This window comes from Corylus avellana, chromosome ca4, assembly GCF_901000735.1.
Source record: "Corylus avellana chromosome ca4, CavTom2PMs-1.0".
NCBI lineage: Eukaryota > Viridiplantae > Streptophyta > Magnoliopsida > Fagales > Betulaceae > Corylus > Corylus avellana.
Genome location: NC_081544.1, coordinates 35,727,617 through 35,752,337, shown reverse-complemented (window position 1 = coordinate 35,752,337; position 24,721 = coordinate 35,727,617). Strand labels below are relative to the sequence as shown.

Here is a 24,721-nt window from a genome sequence, read left to right as displayed (position 1 = left end):
TCCCCATCGAAAAAAAAAAAAAAAAAATGACCACTTCCACAGTCACTCATCTGTATAAAACACATGTCCTTCCCTAATCTTTTAAATATTGACTTATGCTGGGCGAACCAAGCTTAGAGTACTCGGCTTGCCTGGCAGGCGAGTTCAGCTAAACAAGAAGAATAACGAGCCGAGCAAAGCACAAATTTTTTTTTTTTCTTTGAAAAAACGGTTGACCGCTAACTGCTGATTAACCGCTAGGAGAGTAATGCTATAAGTCTTCTTAAAGTTCTCATATAATCATCTCAAATGTGATGTGACTTTTAAAATCACTCTTCAATTTGAGATGCGATCGATTTATTGACTTATGATCTATTGATAATTTTAAAAGCCACATCACATTTGAGATGACTCTAAGAAGACTTATAGCATTACTCCTAGTATCACCTTATGAAAAACCACATTAAGTTGGAAGTGAAACCAGTTTAGCATTATACGTACTATCAGCATTTTTCCTTTTCCTTTTCCAAAGAGTTCTTATTGGAGGGCTTTGTTTTCTACCGCTTCTAAGAAAGTGAAGAAAAAAAGCCCATTTCGCTCTTAACTAATAACTACTTGGTTGAAATAGTTCAATAAATTGCAACACTAGCGGTAGCACACCCAATGTCAGAGGCCCTCAATTTAGAAAAAGGTTGCTAATTACGGCATACATAGCAAATCAAGATAAATGTAAAAGCGAGTCACCCAAAACAACATGATGCAAAGACAAATCAAGTATTCTAAGTCCTGAAAGGTCGATTACAACAACGGAGAAAAAAGGAAGCTTGGCTACTCCGAGCTAGGTGAAACTTCTCAATCCTCATGTACTGCCCAACTCGAAGGTAGCGGCAGACGGAGACCCAACTGGGAAAGCAAAGAGAAAGAGGATGGTTATAGCCGTCGCGATCAGCCCAGCCGAGTTGGGCCCAAGCCCAGATCCAATATTGGAGTCCTTAGCTGTCTCCTGTGACGATGATGTTCCTGTCGATGGAGTGGGTGTTGCCGTTGAAGCATTTGTGAAGATGGCAGCGTCTGGGGAGCTAGGAGATAGTCCGAGCAGGCCTGTCCAAACAGAAAGGCACAATGCAAAGTTAGCATACAAAAAGAAAGAAAAATCTTACAAGCAAAGTTAACATTATATCTGGAAAGCAATAATATATACAAAGTATCTTTCTTTCTTCATTTTGCTTTAGTAAAGACTAAAGAGAAAGCAAGAGCAACAAAAGCTCAAAGTTAGGATTGGAACTTCTTTATCTTCTTAATTATGCTTTTACACGAGGCCTAAAAGAAAATGAAGACAAAGAACTACTTATATAACTGAGCATAAAGTTATTGTCACTTTCCCATAAACCAAAAACACATACACACATAAGCAAGAAAAGCTAAGTAATTAAAGCAATTGTCAAGTCATTTTTGTTTCCTTGATCATTTAATAAAAACTGTTTTACTCCAAGCATTGATTAGGTTGCCATATATATGTTGTCAAGTTGATTCTGACGCACCTACAAGCTGAGATATGGTGGTGTAGATATTCTTTCTATGTGTGGAAATTTCAGTTCTCCTTTGCATTTGAGAGAAATGATAGCTAGAAAGATATCTTTTCCCTAGTGATTAACAAACAAAGTTGATTAATTAATTAACCATCGCCCAACAAGTTGTCAATAAATTAGGTAAAGTCATTATAGTGCACCACTAAACATTGAATGTCATCTCCCTAACCACCCAACGTTACTGTCCTCCATTGAATGAAAACAGGAGACAGTTTGTCCAATCTCTTAAGGTAGATTGGACTATTCCTTTTTGTTTTTTCTGGCTTTGACTTAGCTACAATGAAAAATCAATAAAATATCTTCTGTGCAAAAATAATATACATGTGGAAATTGCAAAATTGGAGGTTTGCCCAACAATGGGAGGTGAAATAATTCCGACAATTGTGACTGTGGAAGAGCCAAGTAAAATTGCTCTGCCACCAGCATGCACTGCTGGGACATATATAGTAAAGAGGGGTGCGAAATCCCTTACGGCTTTAGAAGAACTACCACATATAAATTAATATTCTAACAAAACTTGATACCCAAACTCTTGTGAGTGTGCGTGTGAGTTCTCACACTAAAAAAAAAAATTAAGTGAATAATTAATATGTATAAAAAAATTGAACCGAAACCCATTACTTTGAGTTTTTGAGTTTTTGAGTTAGAGGGGTGTCGAAACATGTATAATATTAATATGGTTTTGATAAGTCTAGCTAGCAGGTAATTCTCTCTTAAACACAATATATAGTTTAGCTTTTGCTTAAACTAGTGTCATGGTACTTCACATGTTTAGAGTTTGGCTCAAGCAAAGAGTGTACAGTATATATTAGGTGGCTCTTAGAATAAAGTTGCATTCGGTGAATTATAATTGATGCAACTCTAATATATACGCATGATTCTTTTGAATTTACATTTGTAAATGACTCGTGCGCAAGCATGATCAGTGAGGTGAATATGAAAGAAACTTGTAACTCATAAATGAGGGAGAGAGACTTATTGTGATTGCATGTTGATTGTGGAGCTCATAGGCTGTGTTCAGCAATAGAATGAAAAAAAGGGAGTTGTAGTAAATTTAATTGATATGAGAAAAAAAATAAGAATGTTTTGTAAAACAAATTAAAATTTTATTTTTGATATAAAAAGTAAGAGCGTTAAAATTAATTTTGAAAATAATTTTTTTAATTTTTGAATCCGGTCCGATCCGACCCTTTTCCAAACACAGAAACTGAATGGTTACTAGTACTACTATGTGAGTTCACAATATCCTAGCTGAACAAGTAATTAGTGTTAAATGGTGTTCTATCATTTAACTTTTTTCAATGACTTGACAGCATAATTCTCTCCCTAACACGGACCAGATCCACACCTATTTGCTTCAAGATATCAACGAGTTTATTGACAGACAGCTTAATTAATTAAATAGCAGCAAAAATCACTTGATCTGACACCGGCCAGCCGCTAGTAAGCCATTAATATTTTTCTATAACACTGGGATTTGACATGAAGAACAATTAGTAACGCTTACCGGGGCAATTAGTAACGCTTGCGTTTTTCAGGCTGCATGCAGTAGGGAGCTGAAGCAGCCTTTCCTCCTTGAGACCAAAACTCTTGATCTGCTCGCTACCGTTGTGAGTCTGCTGGATAACGTAACACAAGCACACCGGATCATCGTCCCTTATTTCCTTCACCGAAGTGCAGCAATCCTTCGTGGGTGTATTCGCAATCCCCTTCGCGTAGTTCAGGCACGACACCACCTTAGTAAAATCTTTGCTACACTTATCTGCCAGGCCTGCTAGCGCTTCACCAGCTTCTGCAGCAAAACCGCAGAAGAGCAAGAAGAAGAAAAAGAAGAAGAGGGCGATGAGATGGGACGACTGGGCTTTCATTTTGCTTATCCTCTTGGGTCTCTTTGAACGCATGAACATCTCCAGCGGGGCTTTGCTATATAACAACGGGCGCAGAACGGTTGGAGATAGGTGGGTGGCTATTGATGGCAAGCAGCAGAGTGAAGCAGAGGTTTTAATTGCATCTGGGCCGACCCGTCTGCGCCGCTTCGCATTGGACGGTTCAGATATTTGTATAGCAGTCCCAGCAAAATTAGACAGGGTGGCACAGCCGAGGTCTAAATGGAAGCCCATTTGGGTTGTTGGGCTGCAATTAATTGTCCAATGGAACAAGCTGACGGTTGTAGAAGAGGACTATTGCCATAAATGAGGTTCAGCTTTACCCGAACACGTTTCGCACTAGGCGCGACGTGGCAGCTGTGATATGTGCATGTATCATTCAAAGCTCCGATTGATTTTACCGAGAAACGAATAGAAGTTCTTGTTGATGTGGGGCTTGTGATTTCAAAGCATGGACGGCTGCGATTAAACATACAGATAATTGAACGGAGATAAACGGATGAGAAAGTGACGTCCTCGATTAGTGTGGCCACTAGACATAGATTTGACGTTTGAGTAATCGACTTGAGTAAATATAATAAAACATCATTAATGCCATAAATTATATATTTTTATATCACCACTGTTTTATACGGTTGAGGAGATAGTGTTAATTTATTTTTAATTTTTTAAATAAAGACTAATTCAGGCTTATTTACGCTCTTACTTCAGCACAATGAAATAATTTCACATAAAAGTATAATTTTTAAAATTACACATAAAAATATATATTTAAATTCGACTTGACTCCTTCTGGTGTAGAAATCGATCCTACCCGATTCAATCCTATTTTAAATTTGTTAAAACTCCGCTCCACAAAAATCAATTAAATTCGCTTTTTATTTGAGTTTAGCTAGTTTAATTAAACAAGATGAGCTCAAGCTATATTTTATATTTTTTTTACCAAGCAAATTAAGATTAATTTTACACTATAAAATTATAGAATTTACATAAATTAATATATTATTCTACATTATTATTATTATTATTATTATTATTATTATTATAGCATAGATATGTTAATACTAATATCTATTAGGGCTAAATACTTTATTCAATCATATGGTTTAATTTCTTTATTTTTTGACCTTTAAGGTTTACTTTTTATTATAGGATATCCTTTTGGTTTGCCTAAAGACGAAGATGATCCATCTGTCAAAATTTCATCCAAAATTTGACAGACGCTACGTCAGCACTAATCACGGCTTAACACGTGTTCACACAATTAATTAATTAATTTTAAAAAAAATTAAAAACTTTAAAAAAATTATATTTAATTAAATTAAAAATAATAATAATAATAATTTGAGGGTGGCTTTGGCCATTTGAGGGTAGTCTTTGGCCATGGGGTGGTTCGGCCACCCCCAAATGAGTCAGACCGACCAATTTGAAGGTGGCCGAACCACCCCCATGGCCCTTGGTATATAATTTTTTAATATTTTTTAATGTTTTTAATTTTTTTTTGAAAAAAAATATTTTATTTTTTAATTAATTATATAGACACATCTCAAACCGTGATTGGTGCTGATGGGGCATTCCATTAAATTTGGACGAAATTTTGATGAAGGGACCATTTTCGTCTTTAAGCAAACCAAAGAGACCTTTTATGATAAAAAGTAAATCATAGGGATCAAAAAATAATGAAGTTATAGGTCAATATTATTTTCTAAAAAAATAATAAAAAAAAAATTGATGAGCAATCCTTTACGTCACAAATATATATGACCTCACATGAGTTTAACAAATCAAGTTGAAATTATACAAGTATTGTTTACTAGCTTAAGAGAAATGTTAGGGATATTAAAATTTTTATAAAGAGAAGTAAACCAACATGATGTGGAACTTATTCATTTGTACTTGTATCATTTATTTTAATTAATTGTTTTAATCATTTACAATGAATAAGTTTCACATCATTTATCCAAATTTAAATCGTGTCGAGCGAATTTTTTTTTAACGAAAATCTGAGAATTTAATTGATTAAATATCACGAGCATAAAGCTCTTATAGCACAAAGTATGAAGCTCTGCAAAAATTATAGCCACATGCTATGAAGTTACAAAGTTATAGATACAAACAAAAATTCTTACAATCAGGTGCTATCTATGACATCAATCTTTCGCTAACCCATATATAATTATTACAATCATGTGCTATCTATAACTTCAATTTTTCGCTAACTCATGTACTAATACAGTTAAATAACATATTTACTCTTGTAACGACCTAGGGAAAAGCGCTAGCCACATCTGCGCTATCACCCCAAAAGGACTAGTCAATTTGGAGCTTCCTTAGAATTTATTATAAAGCTTATTTTTACCTAGTAACTAGACAATGTGAGACTTAACACCTATAATTATCTTTGTAAACTACCCACTCTATGTAAGCTTTTTCTTATATTCCTAATATGGGACTGATGTGTTACAACTTTGATCAGACTAAATTTAAGATACGGATAGCAGACTAAATCTAAGACATGGATAGCAAAAGTTATTTGAGTTGGACTCATTTAACATCATTGAATATACGAAAATGTGTGTGGGCATTGTTAAAATAAAATTAAAAAAAAAAAAAAAAAAGTCCTATTGGACCTAAATTGGCCCATTTGTATGATTCTTATCTTTTATTTGCTTTGGGCCACTCCTCTGATCCATGATCCCATCTCAACAGGAAGATACGTGTCAGGGTCAACCCCTGCCCATGACATGATGACAACGCTCAGTTAGCCGCCAGCCCGCCAGTGACCTTAAGTGGCTTCTAGATATCGCAATTGACGGGTTGAAAAGGTGGACGACTTGGGATATTGTCATCTGAACGTCTAGCCCAAGTTATCAACTTCAGTACGAGTGGCTTTGGACTGTCGTTCTCATACTTGATGGGTTTTAGAAATCGGAAGTAAAGGATTGACGTTGAGCTAGTATTGGGCCCTTGGAAGACTTGTGAAACATCCCAAGACGTTATCAAAAATGGTATATTTAATATTTCTATTGTTTGATTTTCATATCAATATGCATATTAAGTATGATAATAATCATATTTTACAAGTGCTTGGTTTCATTTTCATAATCTTTTATATAACACAACAAACTTAACTAGTTAACTCAAGTAAGTGCGAGTAGGTTGTGACTTCCATTGGTTCTCATCTTTAATACTTGACCCAAACGGTTTAGCCTCACCTCACTGAATAAATAAATGCTTTAATTAGGCATAAATCTATTGTTCTTCATTTGATAAAACTGTTTTCCTATTTTCTTGTTTTCTCTTTTTAAATTAAAAATATTAATAAATAATTCCAATCATAAAATATTCAAAAATTATTTTTTATTTTTACGTCATATCATAATTAACAAATTGAGACAAATCAACCTCCATTTATGACTTTCTGGATTTATTTGGAATTTTATGTTGGAAAAAATCAAACTACAACCCGCTAGGAATTTGGGATACGAGACTCTAGACAGTCCACGTGGTATTTCAAGATAAGGAATTAGACATTGAAGACCCCCCAAAAGATTCCAAGTATCCGTCCCAACGTGAACTTGTCGGACATGATGACCTTTCGCACCGAAAACCAGTAAAAGAAGAAAAAATCAAAGCCCTTTGAAACGAACCTTTTCTCCTTTTCCATATTGAATATAAAAATAAAATTAAAAAAACACCCTTTGAAAGGTGTGCGCCAGTCCGAATTGCAAGGGTATATTTGTCTCATTCTATATTACAATTCTTTCCTGAAATGTCATTTTATTATTTTCTTCACCTCCCATACCAAAGTAACGGGAAAGCATGAAGAGTCGTCGTTCGTTACCGGAGAAGGCATTTCTCATTGGCGTGGCCCTGGCCGGTCTAATCGGCGGCATGCTACTCGTCTCCAGCTTCATCGGATACGGTCCAATTAGGGAGACTTCCCTACTTTGCTCACTCGCAGGCGGCGGCTCTAGAAGCTGTGCCGTGGCCAACTACTCGCCCACGCCGACCCAGCTCGAAGCCATCATCCACTACGCCACGTCACGGGTGGTACCACAGCAGTCGCTGGGTGAGATCACGGTCTCCTTCGAGATCCTCAAGTCACGCGCCCCCTGCAACTTCCTCGTCTTCGGGCTTGGCCACGACTCACTCATGTGGACCTCGCTCAACCCACATGGCACCACGCTATTCCTCGAGGAGGATCCCAAGTGGGTCCAAACCGTCCTCAAGGACGCGCCGTACCTCCGGGCCCACACGGTCCCATACCGGACGCAGCTCTCCCAGGCCGATGAGCTGCTATCCTCCTACCGGTCGGAGCCGCAGTGCTCGTCGTCGAATGGGGTCCTCCGTGGCAATACACAATGCGCGTTGGCCCTGGACAACTTGCCAGACGAGGTTTATGAGAAGGAGTGGGACCTGATCATGATCGACGCACCGCGTGGGTACTTCGCAGAGGCGCCAGGTCGGATGGGCGCTATATTCTCGGCGGCCGTGATGGCGAGGAACAGGAAGGGATCCGGTGCGACTCATGTGTTCCTCCACGATGTTGATCGGAAGGTGGAGAAGGTGTACGCGGAGGAGTTCCTGTGCAGGAAGAACCTGATCAAGGCCGTAGGGAGGCTTTGGCACTTTGAGATACCGTCTGTGGCTAACGTGAGCGATGGTGCTAGCAACGGTGCTAGCTTTTGCTAGAATGCATAGAGGGCTGCTTGAGGGGTGGGGGGAATTGGTGGTCACTGTTGTTACCGTCGTATTTGTTGTCTACTTTTGTAGAGACTATATATTATTTAATGAAATAGAATTAGCTACGGTATTTAATAAAAGGTTGCAGCATTGAGAGAATCTAAGTCTATTTTAAGTCAAATTTATGACTATAATTCATGAAATGGGGAGTGAAATTTTGAGTAATTAGTAATTTTAATATTCATGTTATTCTTAGAGCGACATAAAATGAATTTCTAAGTATGTCTACATATCTATTGGTCTTTCTTACTCATGAGATGATCAGGTTGAAGTGACAAGTAATATTGTAATGCATTAGTTACTTATTACTTCAAAGAAAAATGTTTAAAGGATAAGCTAAACATTTTTTTTAAAAAAATTATTTTATTAATTATGAACACCTAAAAAATTTTGTAACCAAAATTATAATACCCTTAACAAACTACTATACTTGAAAAATGGGTTTTTCTTTTCTATTTTATTTGTATACTGCACGTATGTACTATATTTAGATAATTTGGGCAAAACATTGGCCTTTCAATAAAACTTTTAGTTCGGAATAAAAATTTGCTACAAACTGATTTATTAAAAAAAGTAACATGTGTTCCTTAACAAGTGAGAAGTATATGATTTTTTATTAACACATATTTTTCACATATTTTTTGAATAGTTAATGGACAATTGTCATTTTATTATATGAGTTTGTATAAATTATCTACAAAGTAGTTTGTAGCAAATTTATGTCTTTAGTTTGAATTGTTTTTACTAGAACGATGAAAAAGTACTTGTGCTAATCATTCTCGTATGTTTTCTCATGGGATTTGGTCTATTTGGAGATTTTGAAAAAAAGTCTGATATGAGATACCATTTTCAGCTTGCGGTTCGAAAAATGCATTTTCTACAAAAATGGACGGTGACTAGTGATTGGTAGGTGCATATAGAGATTCAAGCCAAAAAAAGTGTTTATATAAATTGTTATGGACCGGAAATCGGACACATTTTGTCACAATATTGGACACAAAAGAAAAAAATAATAATAATAAAAAAATGATGATTTGTATGGAAAAAAAAAAATGATGATTTGTATGTTCTAAATAATAGGTTTATGATCCAGGTCATGTTTATGATTCAAGCCAGGTCACCCAATAATAATTTCATAAAATTATAACATAATCGATAAAAGAGAGTAGCTTCAACATACCATAATTGACATGTCATCATCTTTGTGTTTTAGTGTTTTTCAAGCAAATTTCAAAGTTTAATTCATCAATCTTTTTTAGATATGAAAATAGATTTGATTTTATAAGTTGATAAAAAATTTCTATAACCAACAACAAAAAACTATTACCTTTTTTATACTTCTCGTTTTATCTTTTCCAAATGGCGACTTGTAAAAAATAAACATGGCTCATTAGTCATTATACTAGCAACGAGTACACTATCGCTAAACTCACAACTTCTCAACTTAAAGTAGGTTGCTAGAAGCTCAACTTTTTCCTTAGGTTGCAGCTCATATCGATGTTCATTGGAGTAATTGTAGCATTGGATGACTAACTTACTGCTAACTCCTGATATTTAATGAAACAATGAAAAATATGAGAAAACTTATCAATCTTTATACAAACAATACTCTATTTTAAACAATGATGATCTTGTCTCTCTTAAATATTTAATTTCATGAAACAAACCTGTGTGGAACAAATCGGTAATATAGCAGCTAATTGACAAAATGCTTGCAAATTGAATAATAGTTTATTCAACCTAGAAATGTCAAAACTTGTTTTTAAATTAAACTCAGTTCATTATAATTTACTTTAAATAATTTTAAATTCAAGATACTTATCTCTTATCATGGAGCTCTTGCCCTATGAATTTATTGTATTAGTATACTTTCATTGCATTCATTGAAAAGCTAACATGATAGAATAGTGAAGCAAATTGATAGATTGAATATTATTAAATATTGGTATACTGTCATATATAAAATTTGTGAAAACACTGTTTATTAAATTCATACATACTATCTAGCCATAGAGATATCATGTTTGCATTGTTATTAACAAAAGACTCTTTTGCTGTTACGATTGTCAGTTTCTCATCCGCATACTCATCTTTTGGATATGTTTTTGAAATGTATAGCCAAAGATCATTTTCATCAATAAGTACTTGCTTAAATACAATTGGAACACAATTTTCTAAATAAATTTTGTCCTTGATGATTTTCTTCACCACCTTGAATCCACTTCCAATGATGTATTCTTTGTTTATATCGCTTAGCGATATGATTTTTTGTTATTTTTTTAAATAAACAAAATACCCCGATTTTTCGTTAAATTTTCACTGATATCTGGTTTTTATGTTAATATATCTGCATGTTTAAGAAAGAGACCTACTCACTCGAAACAATTTAAACTAATCCAATGTTCACAGATAAATATTTGTCTCTTGATCAGACTTTTTGGCTCAACCAAACTAGTTTAAAACATGAAAACATGATGTTAGATGAATATTTTCTTAATCTATTTTGTTCTTTATAAGCTTTAGTTCACCAATTTTCAATTCTTCAAAGTTCAATCCCTCGAGTTTTTAACTTATAATATTACCTCATTCCGTTATAATTTTTCGTTAATTTTTTTTTTAAAAAAAATGCCTAAGATACCCCAATTTTTCTATTATATATAAAAAAACAAAATAAAAATTGCAAAGATATTATAAATAAGTTTTTTTTTTTTTTTTTTTTTTTAAATATATCAACAAGATCTCATCAAAATTGATATCCCAACAAATGTTATATGAATTACATGAAGCAATTCTCAAGGGTTATGTTTAGAATTTTTACAAGATAACAAATATTAAATTAGAATGAAATGAAATGAATGATATCTAATTGATTAAAAAAAAAAAAAGATTAAAATAATTGTTGAATTTTTCAGATATTTACCTTGGTTCGTTATCATTTGTTTTTTGCAATCAAATGTGCTCAAGTAACCTTTGAAATTGAGATATGTACATATTTATTTGTCAAAAAAAAAAAAAAAAAAACTTTTGACCTTTAACATGTTTTGCACCTGAACAACCAAAACACAGTTATATGTTAGCTTTAAATCTTAAAATAAACTTTTTTCTTCTCTGATCATATAGTAGATTAAACTTGCTGGGTCAGTTTTGTCTCCTTAACAAGATGAAATAATAGAAGAATTTGTTAAATTAAATAGTAATGGAGATTGATATACTGTCATATTTGACATTTTATTGGATTAGTTTCGTCTCCTTAACATGCTCTAATTGAATTGAAATTTTACAGGTAGATATAATATTTTGAGAAGAACGTTTTGGAATTTCGTTTAACTCATTTTGAGTTCGTTCGACTTAATTTTTATTGGCCCGAAATTTCTGTTTATAAACTTTTTTATATTTGTTATTTGATATGCTCATGTATCGAAAATTGTTATGGATCTCATCAAAATTGAGTTCCATAAAAAATATAACAAGTAAAAAACAAAATAAAAATTGCAAAGATATTACAAAAATATAACAAGTAAGTTTTTTTTTATTAAAAAAAATATATCAACAAGATCTCATCAAAATTGAGATCTAACAAATGTTATATGGATTACATGAAGCAATTCTTAAGCGTTACGTTTAAAATTTTCAAATAAGTTTTTGCTTAAATCCAACTTGCTAGCTTTAGTTTCGTAGATATTGTATACAAGATAACAAATATTTAATTAGGATGAAATGAAATCAATAATATCTAATTGATTAAAAAAAAAAAGATTAAAACAATCGCTTGAATTTTTCAGATATTTATCTTGGTTCGTTATCACTTGTTATTTGCAATCGAATGTGCTCAAATAACCTTTGAAATTGATATACGTACATATTTATTTATCAAAAAAAAAAAAAAAAAACCTTTAACCTTTAACATGTTTTGCATGATCACCCAAATGAAATAAATGGGATAGAGTATCGAATAACTTTTTCTCTCTTATCTCAGTCGTCTCTTTTTGGATGCATACTACCCAAACACCTTTCAAACCCTGAAAATCACTGCCCCACACGCACACATGGCTGGTCACAGAGATCCGGTCTGGATCGCGGAAGAAGAACAAATTTTAGTAAATATTATTTTTGAAGTGACGAAGGGGGAAGCAATCACCCGTAGTAATCTTGAATGGGAGCTAGTACTTCCACAAATTAAACTTCGTACTAGAAGAACAAATCTAAGAATGACTTAGTTAACTAAGAAGTTTAAGCAAATGAAAAGCAAGTTTAAGTTAGCCAAAGATTTGGCTGATGCTGGGAGAACAATCAGCTACAATGTCGAGAACATCAGGACCGCTGTGGTGGTAAAACTTTTCTTTCTTATTTTTCCTAGAATTTTTCAGGTCAAATAGTTTTTAATTGTTTCTTACAACTGGAATTTCATGTCCAGGTATCTCCCGACAGAACTCATGAACAAGTCTGTAAAAATTACGATATGCTTAATGTACTTCTTGCAAACGAACCCCACAACAACGTCGGCGGGCCTAGGATTTTGGATAACAGACACAGAGAAAAACGACCAATGGACGACGTCAACCTTGATGATACCAGCAGCAACCCAGCAAAAAAATTCAAAACACCGACTGAGAAAAGCATGGTTGACGCAGCAGTGCCGACGACCCTAACAGATGATGATAAGTTACTTGCGGAAGCCATGAAAGACCTACACCAGATTTGTGATGCCCTACCAAACGAATATTATGAGTTAGCTATGAAAGCACTTCAAGACTAAAACCTTAGAGATATGTTTCTATGTATGGTTCAGAAAGCAAAAGTGAACTGGATACTTGATGAGTTGCCGAGCGAAATGAACAAGTTAAGGTAAGTAAATTGATGCATAAGTGTTCAGTTTAATCTTAAAAAATTGCCTACTTTTATTTGAAAATTTTATCTGCACTAAAAGTGAATTTGATTTTAGTATCTTTGTAGAATTTGCCAGCAGATTTGTTGCTGAAGGCTTATCTGCAGAGTTTGTAGAGTCTAATTTTGCTTGCTTGAATGTATTCTTATTATAATTTTGGTCTTATTTTGGGAAGGCCTTCTGGTGGTGGTTCCTGGTGAGCTTCGATGTATTCCTCATAGCAGCTCCCTCACAAGACTTCACTCACAATGCAGCTTCCAGTGTGATGTAATTATTTTTTTGAGAAAGTACCATGGATCTTATGGATCATGTGGATGTTTGTACTTGAACAGCCGACTAGACAATATGTTATATATTTAGACAATATGTTATATGTTTAAGTTAGTAACTAAGCATGGAGATGAAATTCATGTAATATGTAATTAATTTGCCTTGTTCCATACTTTAACTTATTATTTGCTCTTTTCATTCTCAGTTAGAAAAATTTTGGCATTTTGTTCTCTCTCTCTATATATATATATATATATATATATATATATAGTCTTGAAACTAAAAAATGAGACCTTATGTAATTGTTTGGAATACATCACAGATTTTTTTAAAAAAAAACATCTTTGGGACAATGTTGACGGCAGTTATATGTCCGCTTAAAATCTTAAAATATACTTTTTTTCATGATCATATAGTAGATTAAACTTGCTGGGTCAGTTTTGTCTCATTAACAAGATGAAATAGTAGAAGAATTTGTTAAATTAAATAGTAATGAAAATAGATATACTATCATATTTGATATTTTATTGGATTAGTTTCGTCTCCTTAACATGCTCTAATTAAATTGAAATTTTACAGGTAGATATAATATTATGAGAAGAACATTTTAGACTTTCGTTTAACTCATTTTGAGTTCATTTGACTTAATTTTCATTGGTCCGAAATTTCTGGTTTATAAACTTTTTCATATTTGTTATTTGATATGTTCATACAACTTTTGATTGATTTAAATATGATACAATTAAGGGAGTATTCGGCAAATAACACATGGGTTCAATCTAGTTGTGAGTAGTGTTAAATGTGTATTAGTTAAAATTTAAAAATATTTTGATTTGTATAATAATTTTCGAAACCGTATACAATAATCTTGTTTTATCTTTTTTACGAAATTATTTTGTACTATTTTTGGATGCAAGAGTATGTCTTAATTCTTTGGTATTTTCAATATTTTTTTTTGGATGAATATTAAATATTCATTTATTTAAAATACAAGATAAACCCCCAAATTACAACTAGGGTTACAGGAAATTCAACAATTGAAGAAGCAGTAACATTTTTTTGTATCTTTTTATGGTCGATTTTATGAAATTTATATAATTATTATAACGATAAACTAGAAGAAATGGCGAGGAATACTAGATGGAAATCTGTTGAAACTTTAAATGCAAGTAAATCTTAAGTTTGCTGGACCTCCCCACACCTTTTTAATTTTCACATTTCAATTTTTAAACCCTGGAAGTTATTTGTGAATTTCTGTGTGTTCCCTAACATCCCTTTGTTTAAGGTTTTAATTTACCCAATGAATTGTTTAAGGTAGGGGTTAAATACATACGGGCTTAGATAATATGCAAAATCATGGGTTCTAAGTATCTTTCTAAGTCACTATTTTTGTGATTGCCTTTCTGATTACCATGCCCATAAAAAAATTGACCACTGTCCATTACCCATATTGAAATTTTATGCTACGGCTTTTTGGTATGTAAATTATTTTAAGCTGTGTGGATCAAATTCATGGCCTCTATGTTTGCAATGCGTGCTGTAAATGGCTGCAACTTAATATGGTTAATTTTAAGCTGATATACTTGTTCATCTAGAGTTGCAAATATCAGAAAGGCAATCACAAAAATAGTGACTTAGAATGATACTTAGTACCCATGATTTTGTAGATTATCTAGGCCCGTATGTATTTAACCCCTACCTTAAACAATTCATTGGGTAAATTAAAACCTTAAACAAAGGGATGTTAGGGAACACACAGAAATTCACAAATAACTTCCAGGGTTTAAAAATTGAAATGCGAAAATCAAAAAGGTGTGGGGAGGTCCAGCAAACTTAAGGTTTACTTGCATTTAAAGTTTCAACAGAATTCCATCTAGTGTTCCTCGCCATTTCTTCTAGTTTACCGTTATAATAATTATATAAATTTCATAAAATCAACCATAAAAAGATAAAAAAAAAATGTTACTGCTTCTTCAATTGTTGAATTTCCTGTAACCCTAGCTGTAATTTGGGGGTTTATCTTGTATTTTAAATAAATGAATATTTAATATTCATCCAAAAAAAAATATTGAAAATACCAAAGAATTAAGACATACTCTTGCATCCAAAAATAGTACAAAATAATTTCGTAAAAAAGATAAAACAAGATTATTGTATACGGTTTCGAAAATTATTATACAAATCAAAATATTTTTAAATTTTAACTAATACACATTTAACACTACTCACAACCAGATTGAAACCATGTGTTATTTGCCGAATACTCCCTTAATTGTATCATATTTAAATCAATCAAAAGTTGTATGAACATATCAAATAACAAATATGAAAAAGTTTATAAACCAGAAATTTCGGACCAATGAAAATTAAGTCAAATGAACTCAAAATGAGTTAAACGAAAGTCTAAAATGTTCTTCTCATAATATTATATCTACCTGTAAAATTTCAATTCAATTAGAGCATGTTAAGGAGACGAAACTAATCCAATAAAATATCAAATATGATAGTATATCTATTTTCATTACTATTTAATTTAACAAATTCTTCTACTATTTCATTTTGTTAATGAGACAAAACTGACCCAGCAAGTTTAATCTACTATATGATCATGAAGAAAAGTATATTTTAAGATTTAAAGCGGACATATAACTGCCGTCAACATTGTCCCAAAGATGTTTTTTTTTTAAAAAATCTGTGATGTATTCCAAACAATTACATAAGGTCTCATTTTTTAGTTTCAAGACTATATATATATATATATATATATATATAGAGAGAGAGAGAGAGAGAGAGAGAGAGAACAAAATGCCAAAATTTTTCTAACTGAGAATGAAAAGAGCAAATAATAAGTTAAAGTATGGAACAAGGCAAATTAATTACATATTACATGAATTTTATCTCCATGCTTAGTTACTAACTTAAACATATAACATATTATAATCATTTCCCATTTGATATTATATTAGTATCACTGCTGTTACATTTCATTTTAATTGTATTTGTGGCCAACTACCCAAGTACATCTATTAGCGAGATTTTACAAAACAAAAAAGAGAATATATAAATGCATGCACAACTTACATCAGATTAACTGGTCCTTGCATCAATGGCTCCAAAGTTCTCATACTTTATTATCCGGGGCCCACAACCTTAGTTAAGAGTTGGTCTTTCTTGTAGCCTTCTCTTGAGCTTTTGTGCCCTCCCATGAATAAGATTTTCAACTGCAGTTGGTGTTAGTTAACATTAATCAGAGTTACAACAATTCAGAGAAATCAATGTCTTTCAAATTTGAAATATAGCAGGCATATATACCACAATTAACCAAATATATTCATTCATATTGACAATTATGGGAAAAATCAAATTTACTTCTTAGGTTTTTCATTGCGATTTTACTTTAGCCTTTAGGTTTTCAATTTCAACAATTAGGTGCCTAGGTTGTTTCTCTATGGCATACCATTAAATTAATTAATTGGATGGTAAGTAAGTTAATGGAGGGACCTATTTGAAAAGGAAAAGCTAAGGATCTATTGCTGAAATTGTTGAAAATTCAAAAATTAAATTGAAATCACATGATTAAATTTTATTTTATTTTCCATACATTATTAAACAAAAAAAAAAAAAAAAAAAAAAAAACGAATGCACACAACTTTCATTATATATTATTATGGCATGATAAGTAGCCCATTCCCAGTCCTATGGGCTGTGACACCCTCAGGGTTCAATGCCGATGCCCAGAAATCAAGGCAGGGCTCTATCACTCTCTTTTCCAATATCAATCATTTCATTTTTTCTTTTTTCTTTTTCTTTTTTGTTTCAGCATTTGTTCAACTTTCTCCGTTAGTCTACAAACATTGTAACCATTGTTTCAGCATTTTTTCTTTTTCTTTTTTCTTGGAAGGATTAATGATTTGTGGACAAAATCGATACAATATGGTCTTCTTATACATGGATTCTGGAGACATTGATGATTGCATATCAATTTTGTTCACAAATCTTTAATCCTTCTAAGTTGGCATTCACCTTAGTTTAATGTCGTTTAGGGTGAATTTTATAAATGAAAAATCAAAACAAATTAAAAATTATTAGCCTGAATATATAGAACTACACAAGTTTTATATATTCAGACTAATAATTCTTAATTTGTTTTGATTTTTCATTTATAGATTTCACTCGCCTCACACATAGAGAGTTACACACGAAGTCCATATTTACTGAATTGTGGAAGGCATGTCTGCTTGTGGGAGAAATACAAGGTATGCAAATGGGATGCCTCTCATTTGCCAAATATCTCGACATTCGTGTGTTAATGTGCTGCAAACCGAGGTGAAGGCCAACTTGGAAGGATTAAAAAGCGTGTGTTTTCATGTTTTATTAGATGGAATTCACACATACCATCTAGCCAGAGCGTGTGTTTTCATGTAGTTCATTTTGCAGATAAGCTGTTTTTTACTTCTAGGAATTCATGCTTTTATCTTAATTTAATTGTCTGAACTTGATGTGCCCATGTCGTTTTCTTTCTTATTTTGTTAGTTTAATTTTCATTTCCTTCTTTAACGTTCTTTGTTCCTTCTATGTGATTATGGCATGTGTTCATGTGCTCTAATGCGTAATTCTTTGCTGAGAGCAATCATGCGGTACGAGCTCACTCAGGTACTATCTTTCTTATTTTTACACCTTGTACTTGTTATCAACCATCCTTTTGAGGTAAGAATGAACACATTGATGACAATGTTTGATTTAGGTTGGGGGAAACATAGTTGTGTTATGCTTAGATTTTTCAATTAAAAAAAAAAAGAAGTTTTGCTTCTTTAGCATGAATTTTATGTTTTAGGTTTGTTATGCTACTTTTGCTAAAGAATTTCATTGCCTTCATGCTCAATTTATTACACATGCACGTAGCCACATAAACATGACTCTTTGTAAAGAACATATGTGATTTAGAATATCTTGAGGATAACAAATGTGGAGATTTCTAACTTTTGTGAGTTTTGAGCCAATCATTCTTTGTAGAGGGTAAATTTTTATGAGATCATATTTCATTTGGAAGTCCATAAATAAATTTATTGTGATAGTCTCATTATTCTTCTATTTGGCCGAATGCAAAAATCATATATTTTATGCCACTCTTGAATCTCTTGAAGTCATGAATATTGAAGAACTATGCAAATCCTTGAGAGATGAGATTAGGCCATTTGTTTTTATTTTGAGCTTCAACTTTCTTTGTATGATACACTGTCACTAGTCACCCCATTGAGCCGTATAATTAGTCTTTTTTTTTTAACCCTTTCTCAAGTGTTTCAAGAATGAATTTTATCAAATTAACTCTCTGGTGGATTAATGATTCAAAAGAAGATGAAAAAAAAAAAATGAAAAAAAAAAGGATCAGAAGGAAAGATTGAAAAAAAAAGAAAAAAAAAAGAGATATGATGTGAAATGGAAGGTATAGTATGAAAAAGAAATAAGTGCTTCATTGAAGGAAAATTGGAAAGAGAAATTGATTGAAAATACAAAAGAAGCTGAAGTTCCAATTATCTTGAAACACTTCTCACTTTTACCATCACCGTTTTGTTATCTTTTGCCCTTTTTTTAAACTTATGTTACGTCCCAATTAAAGTCCTTATTTGATCTCGAGGAGTGTATGGTTCAGATATGTTCATGACAAATCAATGAGTATGGTGTAAATTATTTTTGGCATCTTTTCATGAGACTACTTGTTCTATCTTGATTAAGCGTTTTTCATATGATTTATATGTGAGATATTTGATTTTGCTTAAGATTATTCCCCTCACATATTCTTGAGAGTGTGACACCTATTTCTGAGTGATTTCAAGTGTTGAGTGTCAACATCTGTAAGGCTTGAATCAAAACATATTTTCTGATAGAAATTCGATATCATGTTTATCTGGACATTGAGAGAGTGTTTGTGCTGGCTAAAATTTTCACTCACCTTGAGTTTTGAGGGCATGTGAAATTTCTTTGATAGTTTTTAGCGTTCTGACCTTTAATTTTTCTTGCTTTGAAAAAAAAAAAAATGTTATTCTTTCCTTGATCTTTGTTCTTATGCTTTGTTTTGAGTCGCTTGAATTGCTAGAGATTAGCAAATAAGCTGGTTGGGGGGTGTGATAATTGCTTAAAATAAGTGATCATACTTTGTTGTATTTTAATTCTTGCATTTTATATTTAATTCTAGAATATAATTCAATTATTTATCTTAAACTTAATTTAATATATTAATGCAAGAAATTACTTTTTTGGCAGGAGTTGGAAAGAATTTGAGCAAAAGAAAATAAGAGAACATGTGTCAAGCGAGAATTAAACCCGCAGCACGTGAAACCCAAAAACGCAAAGGAAAAGAAAGCTAAAGGAGACTTTTCTCAAGAAATAGTAAAGCGATGCTTTGGGACCCAGCCAAAGCAAAGAAAATAAAAAAAAGAAAGAAAGAAAAAGGGTTTTAATTCCCCTTTAAGTAGGCTGGCGCTGCTGTGGAATTAAGAGAAGAAGAGAGGCGGTGTGCCTTCCTGTACGAAGCAAAAGGGAAATACAAATTGACCTTGGTTTTGTCTCGAACCTTTATAAATAGAGTACACTGCACACGTGAAGAGGGAGGCGGCTGGGCTGAGAGACTTGGACACGGCCGCAGATAAAAAAGGAGGAATTCTTTTTTGGGGACAGAGGGCGCCGCAGAGAAGAATCAGAAGAGAGAGAAGAGTTGCTGAGAATTTATTCCTAATATTCAAGATCTTTATTTTTCATGTCTTTTATCTATACATTAAGTATTTTAATATTATGAATAACTAAATACTTTAGTTAGAGAGCTCGATTGAAGCCCTAGTCATTTTTTTTAAGGATTTTGATTTGCCTTGTTACAAACTATTTTTGTAATGCTTAATGGATTACTTTCAGGTTTTATTTCATTCTCATATGGCTTTTGTGTTACGCTTGATCACCATATACGTGTTGTATGGAGATTATCATATAGGTAAATTTAGATGACTGAGTCTTGTGCCTATACTAAGTGACGAAGGAACATCCCAGATCATTATTTCTTACTCTGTGTTCTTTGCATGTTTATGTCATCACATTTCATGCGTGCAGATGGTGTTGGAATTAGTCCTCAACAAAGTGCAGGTATGCCAAATTGCAAATGATGATGAGAAGACGCAAGGTACATGCACATGTCGATGCGCACGTGGAGTAGACAAAAGAGGCTATAAGCAACAAGTGAAGGAGAGGCATTGGAAAACAATCTCTACTGTGTCTTGGTCAAGGGATGGTTGATTTAAAAAAGAGATGCACAAGGGATGTACACGTACCAGGTATCCTATGGGTCCACTTGCGGTAGAACATTTGGACCACCAATGACTAAACATGATTCCATGTTTGAAATTTTGTGGAATGGCATGTCCGCAACAGTTTATAATAAGAAGTCCTTTTTGAGTCAAAATAGTTTAATCTTAATCTACAAACTAAGAAGTCCACGAGCAGCGGGGGAATTAACAGACCTAAAAAGAGAAAACAACGAATTTCACAAGCTTCATACACGAATTACAAAGAAAATAGGAAAATTTGAGGACTTCTTTTATGAGTAACAAATAAATATTGAGAATATACAGTAGATTAATTTTGAACTATCATTTCCTCGAATACAATTATATCATGGGTTAGAACATACCAGGCTAACATGGAAAGATAACAAAAGAAACTGAAAATCGATGGGCAATCATACAGCCATTGATAATCAGCAATCTATACAAAATTGAAACCACCACACTACAAAAAGTACTTCATCCGTTCATCTCTCCTCATGGCATTGTATACAGCTTGGACCTAGAGTACAATAGTTTTCATGTTAACAAATACCAAGACAAGATATAAAGACAGAAGAAATTGAATTTCAAAGTAATGCATATGTTTGAGAGAGAGACCTGCTCACTCGAAACAACTTGAACAGGTCCAATGTTCACAGATACATATTTGCCTCTTGATGACACTTTCTGCCTCACCCGACCCTGTTTAAAACATGAAAAAAATGATGTTGTTATATGAATATTTTCTTAATATGTTTAGTTCTTGATAAGCTGTCAAGCAACACATCAGAAATTTATACTTCATGAATGATCTAAATTACTCTGAAATGGGCACACTACTTTTTGAAGAACACGACAAAACCCAGGAACTTGTTTACATTAGCAGCTTAATTGATGCAAACTTTTGGAGTAAAATGAATCCATCATGCAATAAGATGATGTTGTTAAAAAAATCTCTCTACATTAAGGATCAGATATCTCATCAAGCCTAGGGACTGAAGATTAAAGTAAGAAAGCAAAATTAGAACATATGCTATTTCTTTTTTCCTTTTTCTTTCTGGGATTCAGATGCATCCTGTAATAACCATATATGAACCTATTATCTCGAGACAAGCTTAAAGATGTTCTCTAAACAGGCCGCAGCCTCAATCATTGGACTTGCAACCTAGTTAATTGCTAAAAAACTTATTGCCCATAAATTAAGACATATTCATTAAGAATGATTAAGCAGATGACCCTTGTTCTTAACTCCACCTTGAAAACGAACTCAATACGGATGTTAAAGAGATTCATGGCAGCATAATTCAGGACTGTAAACTAGGTTTGTTTCTATTCAGTTTGCAAGGATAGCCAAACTACTTGCTATGGCATTACAAACCCCATCCCGACATTAGCATAAGTTCCAAATCTTTTCCAATGTAATCCATTGAATTGAAGTAATACTATCTACATTCTACAATATAACACTTGAAAGAAGTCCGTAACACATGAAACATGATATACTACTAAACTACTATACTCTCTTCTTGTCTATGACCCTGTAATACTAGAAAACGCTCCTTTAAAAAAGTCCATACTACTATAAATCAATCAAACCAGCAAGCACTATTCCAAGAACCTACCACATTAATCATTAAATTTTCCACCCAAGGTTTTCTAAGTTGTGGAACACTTCAACTTCTCCCCAGTGCCTCCATAAAAAGTTGAGAGGAAAACCATGATAGCATATATCACAATTACAATGCTAAACTACTCTTATAAGTCTTCATTTCTTGTTTTCAACATTGATCTTTCAGTTTCAAGTCGAATCATATATCAGGTTTCTTACCAATAGATAATGCAGCATCACATTGTCCTCCTAAATTAACTTCTTATGAGAAAAATGACCCTCATCTAGATACAAAAAAGCATGGAAGTTCCCAACTAAACTCAAACCCACCATGCTGATCCAGCGTAATCCCACGCCACTATGGCACATTTTATTTTGTTCTCACAGACAATAGTTAGCTGTCTGCAAATACCATCATATGCCACCTAGATTTTGCACACAGATTCAATATTGTTAGAGATTCAATTTTAGGGTAAGACGCTTGATTGACACTTGTTCCTCAGCATCTTACCAAACTTCTACTATATGGTATTTTAGCATATGCCTGGCACTTACGCAAAACTCAATGGAAAAGTTTATTACCTAGAAATTATTTAACACATGAAATACAAATCTAAAAAGATTCAGTCACTAAAACTGTAAACGTTTCTCTGATTTAAATGCTATAACCAAAATTTTATGAACAAAAAGTAGCACCAACATTTTTATAAGAATTAAACGACCATGTGAACCACAAGATGCTTGCATTCAACTAAACCTCAGGGTTTATTTCCTAAGACGAATCAAAGCATCAACTTCTAAACATCTTATCAATAAAACTAATTCACAGCAGACACAGGGGAATGGGGACAACTACCTCAGGGATTGGTTGTTGAAGCACAGATTCAACGGCAACAACCATAGCTTGCACAAAATCATCGCCACCCGTTCCAATCGCTGTAAATCCTCGCACTGTTGGGTATGAGTTTACCTGTTAAAACAAAGACACCCACCATTAATTTCGTAAGGCTTACATCATTGCAATCAAAATTTAACCACAAGTAGATCACTCATTCTGAACCACAATTGCAATAGCTCAGGGCCCCAATCCATTCATTTAAATACACTTATTTAACCTTAAAAAAATAAAAGAGCAAAAAAAATCTTTTCCTACAACCCCATTACAAACAACCCTGAAAGCATCTTAAAGGATGAGAAAATTAAGAAATATAATTTGATATGTAAATTTAATTGTACAGTGACTGTGAACTGTGACAGTAGCTTGTAAAGGAGTTAGTAGTAAAAGTTGCAGTTCCGATCCAGCACTCCTAACTTAAACTCTTTCACCACAGAATTACATGTCCAATAACAGGTTGAGATAAATCGCACATAAACTAACCACTTATGAGCTAATTCGTAGCATACCTTCTGATCCAAAGCAAGCCATTCATTGGTTGAATCGTCCGTTACGGTGCCACCAATAACCACATTTGTGGTTTGCCCAACTCTCCCTTCCGTCTTAGACACCTCTGCTTCCAATACCAACCACAATTAACAAATCAATACGCAGACCATAATACTTGCTATGTGATAAGCATGTATGTATATTATAAAAATTAAAGAAAACAAAATAAAAATATACAAACAAGTCGAAGACAACATAATACGACATCGTTTAGGCAGAACCTTCGTTTCTATTTAGACACCTACCCCCATGTTTCCAATACCAACCAGGATTAAATAAATAAATATTAATCCTATTTGGGCGAACCTGAAATAGCTTTGAGAACAGCTTCTTGAGGCGGACCCTGGTCGTCCTGAGATGATGGGGTTTCGTTGTGAGAGCAATAGAGTGGAGTTCGTTTCGCCGAGTGAAAATCTGGGGCCCTAAGGGTCCGGAATTTGCCGCTCAACCTGGGCGTAGAAGAAACACTGGTTCTCAATGAAGCGCAAGCGGAGGTCCGGTTGAGACGAACGGGTAGCCACGGTTGTGCTAATAAGACGAAACGCAAAGCGGTCCCGCACGCCATTTCTGTTGCTCCTAATTGATGGCAAGATTGTTGGGGCTTTTTTGTGTTGTCTTCAGTATGAATGTCTCAAAACCGAAGAGAAAAAGAAAACACGGATTTTTTTTCTCAGTGATACGGGCACCCTCGCTTCTACTTGGAGCTGGACGTACGACTGAATGCCTAAAAGGCCAAGCAAGATTGAGGAGATAATGTTAAGGATTGTTTATTTTATTGACTTTTTAGTAATTTCATTTTGTGGCAAATAACGGAAGGGAGCGCTCAAATCACTTTCCACAATCGTTTTTTTCTGTTTTTTTTTTTTTTTTTCCTCTAAAAGCAAATCGTATCGTTGTGTTAAAAGTCGGAAATCGACAAATCGTCATTGCAACTGCGAACGATTAAATGAAAACAGAATATGGCTCCATTTGTAATTTATTTCAAGGGAGAATATTTTTTTGG

The 24,721-nt window shown here is 33.4% G+C and overlaps 3 protein-coding genes across 6 annotated transcripts; 1 reads left to right on the top strand and 2 right to left on the bottom strand.

Moving 5' to 3' along the window:
* Nucleotides 1-631: 631 nt before the first annotated feature.
* Nucleotides 632-3,709, bottom strand: LOC132179475 (non-specific lipid transfer protein GPI-anchored 1). The gene is made up of 2 exons (XM_059592208.1): nucleotides 3,076-3,709; nucleotides 632-1,080 (listed from the first exon to the last, which is right to left on the bottom strand). Exons 1-2 carry the CDS (start codon nucleotides 3,686-3,688, stop codon nucleotides 839-841), a joined length of 855 nt encoding a protein of 284 aa, XP_059448191.1. The 5' UTR covers nucleotides 3,689-3,709; the 3' UTR covers nucleotides 632-838.
* Nucleotides 3,710-7,276: 3,567 nt separating this feature from the next.
* Nucleotides 7,277-8,283, top strand: LOC132179474 (arabinogalactan O-methyltransferase 1-like). Its single transcript, XM_059592206.1, has one exon. It carries the CDS (start codon nucleotides 7,277-7,279, stop codon nucleotides 8,147-8,149), a length of 873 nt encoding a protein of 290 aa, XP_059448189.1. The 3' UTR covers nucleotides 8,150-8,283.
* Nucleotides 8,284-20,915: 12,632 nt separating this feature from the next.
* LOC132179138 (uncharacterized) lies at nucleotides 20,916-24,439 on the bottom strand. 4 transcript variants are annotated; one of them, XM_059591783.1, is made up of 5 exons: nucleotides 24,025-24,439; nucleotides 23,679-23,785; nucleotides 23,128-23,244; nucleotides 21,284-21,367; nucleotides 20,916-21,185 (listed from the first exon to the last, which is right to left on the bottom strand). In XM_059591783.1, exons 1-5 carry the CDS (start codon nucleotides 24,281-24,283, stop codon nucleotides 21,129-21,131), a joined length of 624 nt encoding a protein of 207 aa, XP_059447766.1. In that variant the 5' UTR covers nucleotides 24,284-24,439; the 3' UTR covers nucleotides 20,916-21,128. The 4 variants fall into 4 exon arrangements, with proteins under 4 accessions (XP_059447766.1, XP_059447768.1, XP_059447767.1 ...); XM_059591785.1 differs by having other exon boundaries at nucleotides 23,679-23,782; nucleotides 24,025-24,434; XM_059591784.1 differs by having other exon boundaries at nucleotides 23,131-23,244; nucleotides 24,025-24,431.
* Between the last annotated feature and the right edge of the window lie 282 nt (nucleotides 24,440-24,721).